Source organism: Xyrauchen texanus, chromosome 1, assembly GCF_025860055.1.
Source record: "Xyrauchen texanus isolate HMW12.3.18 chromosome 1, RBS_HiC_50CHRs, whole genome shotgun sequence".
In the NCBI taxonomy this organism is placed as follows: Eukaryota; Metazoa; Chordata; class Actinopteri; order Cypriniformes; family Catostomidae; genus Xyrauchen; species Xyrauchen texanus.
In genome coordinates this window covers 31,289,053-31,291,443 of record NC_068276.1, presented here as the reverse complement: position 1 = coordinate 31,291,443, position 2,391 = coordinate 31,289,053, and the positions used below count along the sequence as shown (strand labels likewise).

The 2,391-nt window shown below is 42.1% G+C and overlaps 1 protein-coding gene across 1 annotated transcript; it reads right to left on the bottom strand.

Annotated features, from left to right (window-relative positions):
- On the bottom strand, positions 1-1,870 carry LOC127647459 (fin bud initiation factor). Its single transcript, XM_052131719.1, has one exon. The coding sequence runs from the start codon at positions 1,532-1,534 to the stop codon at positions 908-910; it is 627 nt and encodes a 208-aa protein (XP_051987679.1). The 5' UTR covers positions 1,535-1,870; the 3' UTR covers positions 1-907.
- Positions 1,871-2,391: the final 521 nt, after the last annotated feature.

Genomic DNA, 2,391 nt, shown 5'->3' with positions numbered 1-2,391 from the left:
TCGTCTTAAAGATGTTTATTACAAAGCCGAGGAACACAACAATATCTCTCAGGAATGGAACGATGGTAGAATGTTTCAAGACCAATATTCCTGCCCACAGTCATTTTGGAGTCAAGGGGTCATTGCCCCCCTATATTTTCTTTGTGCCCCCAAGTCGGATGGTGAAATAACCAATGTGGACCACTCCGGTCAGACGAAGAGAGAACTTATTGCCCACCCAAAAGGTCAAAATTCCCCCCAAAGATCGCATCATACCAGCCCTGATTTCAAGAATCGTGCTCCTCTACATTCAAGCATTTTCATAAATATAAACACTCACAGTTCTAATATTTTTAAAAGCTCATAATAAAATATACAGATTTCTTAGGGAACACAACATTTAATAACAAATACAAAGACGAGCAAAATGTGTTTTCCCCCTCCCACTATTACAAAGCAATAATAATAATATTAATGAAATTTTCATGCCATTATCTTTCAGAGGATTGTCAGACTGAATGATTCAAAACTATTCCAAGTACACGTTCTTGTAATGAACTAAATATCGATATGAAAGCTAAAACATTTGCAATGAAAACTATATTCCTTATGTTTACATTAATTTTCTCTGAAATAAAAGTTCAAGTAATGCCTTTCAAAAAACACAACCAACATCTTTATCTGAGAAATTAGTGTGCAACCCAACATAACTCCTCTCAGAGGTAAAGCCTCTAAATTGGTTAGAATTGGGTTTTTTCATGAGCTGCAAATGTCATTATAGGCTAGAACACAACAAGCTTTAAGTATTTAATGTCCTCGTGTATGATTGCAGCTATTAAGTGAATATTAGCTTCCATTTATTGCACAAAACAGCTGCATAAATTTAGCCAAAATCCCAAATTGCGAGATTTGGTTGGTTAACAGTCCTCTACACCTTCATGTACTCGTTTTTCAGGCGGCTTAACCGGGTTCCGTGACTCCGGATGATGAGTGACAGTAGCTCGTGCTTGTCTTTCAATCCCAGCGAGATGTCCAGTGTCTCCTTCAGGACGTCCCGCGTGTGCACGATCATGTTGAGAAAGTCGTCGCTGATCTTGTGATCCTCTTTCAGCTCGTTCTCTTGACTCTGTTTGAATTTCACTTCCAGCTCCAGAAGAGACTTCTCGGAGTTGGAAAACGCCTCGCTAATCTGGGTCGTCTCCCGTCGCAGGTATTTTCCGTAGTTGTCCTCTCCGTCCAGGTCAAAGGAGATGCTCTTCCCGACGCCCTCCAGCACCCGCGCCGCTTCTTCGATGTGACGCTTAATGATGGTAAAATCGTCCCGGATCACCGAGTCCTGATCCTCGTCCAGGGTGCATTTGCGATTGTCGGTCATTTTAAAGAGCATCTGACATTTCTCGGGATCGTCGTTTTCTTCATAGAAGCCATCCGGCACGAAATAATGATGAAAAGTGCCATTGGACATCTCCGGTTGCAGAGGTCCCGAAAATAGAGCTGCTCCGAAACGCAACGAGACCAACCCGGCTATCAGAATGATCAGAGAGGAAGCCATCATGCACCTCTGCCTTATCAGTTAAAGTTTCCTTCAACTCTGTTCTTCAAACGTTACGCCAGCATTCCTCCTCCAATCCCACACATGTCCAGAGCGTACAATGTCGAGCTGTCCCGACACGAGACACTAAATCATCAGATTGTAATAACCGCAGTTGTGGGAGAAAGAGTGGCCAGATGTTTTTTTTTTTTTTTTTTACCTCAGTATGTTCGGAGAAATACACAGACGTGCTCCACAGACGAGAGGAAAACACATGCACCCTCACAGTGTCCTTGATTGTGTCTGTTTCAACAAGGACTGTTCAGGCTTTGTGCTTAAGATAATAATACACCCTGTCCGACACTCAAATTACAAGCCCGTCTCTCCTTCATTTAAAAGGCTGCACACATAACTGGCAGCACATATATAACAGGGTTTGTCTTTAAAGTAACATGAGTTGGTGGACATAGGAGCAGGAGCAAATTTTTGGCAAGGGGTGCTGCAGTTTAGGCGGACGATTTTACACATCATATGCATCAAGGTTCATCAGTGTCTCCCGATCACTGTGCCCACTGTACAAAGAGGCCTGTTTGTTCCTGAGAGGCAGCAAATATTTGGTCCCCACAGTGTAATATAAACATGCACACACACACACGCGCTCGCACACACACACACACACACACACACACACACACACAGTTGTGTTTCCATGTTTTATGGGGACTTTCCATAGACATAATGGTTTTTATACTGTACAAACTTTATATTCTATCCCCTAAACCTAACCCTACCCCTAAACCTAACCCTCACAGAAAACTTTCTGCATTTTTACATTTTCAAAAACATAATTTAGTATGATTTATAAGTTGTTTTCCTCATGG

Bases quoted from the DNA above. Each gene is read 5' to 3' on its own strand.
- LOC127647459 (XM_052131719.1), bottom strand. From the start codon at position 1,534: ATGATGGCTTCCTCTCTGATCATTCTGATAGCCGGGTTGGTCTCGTTG.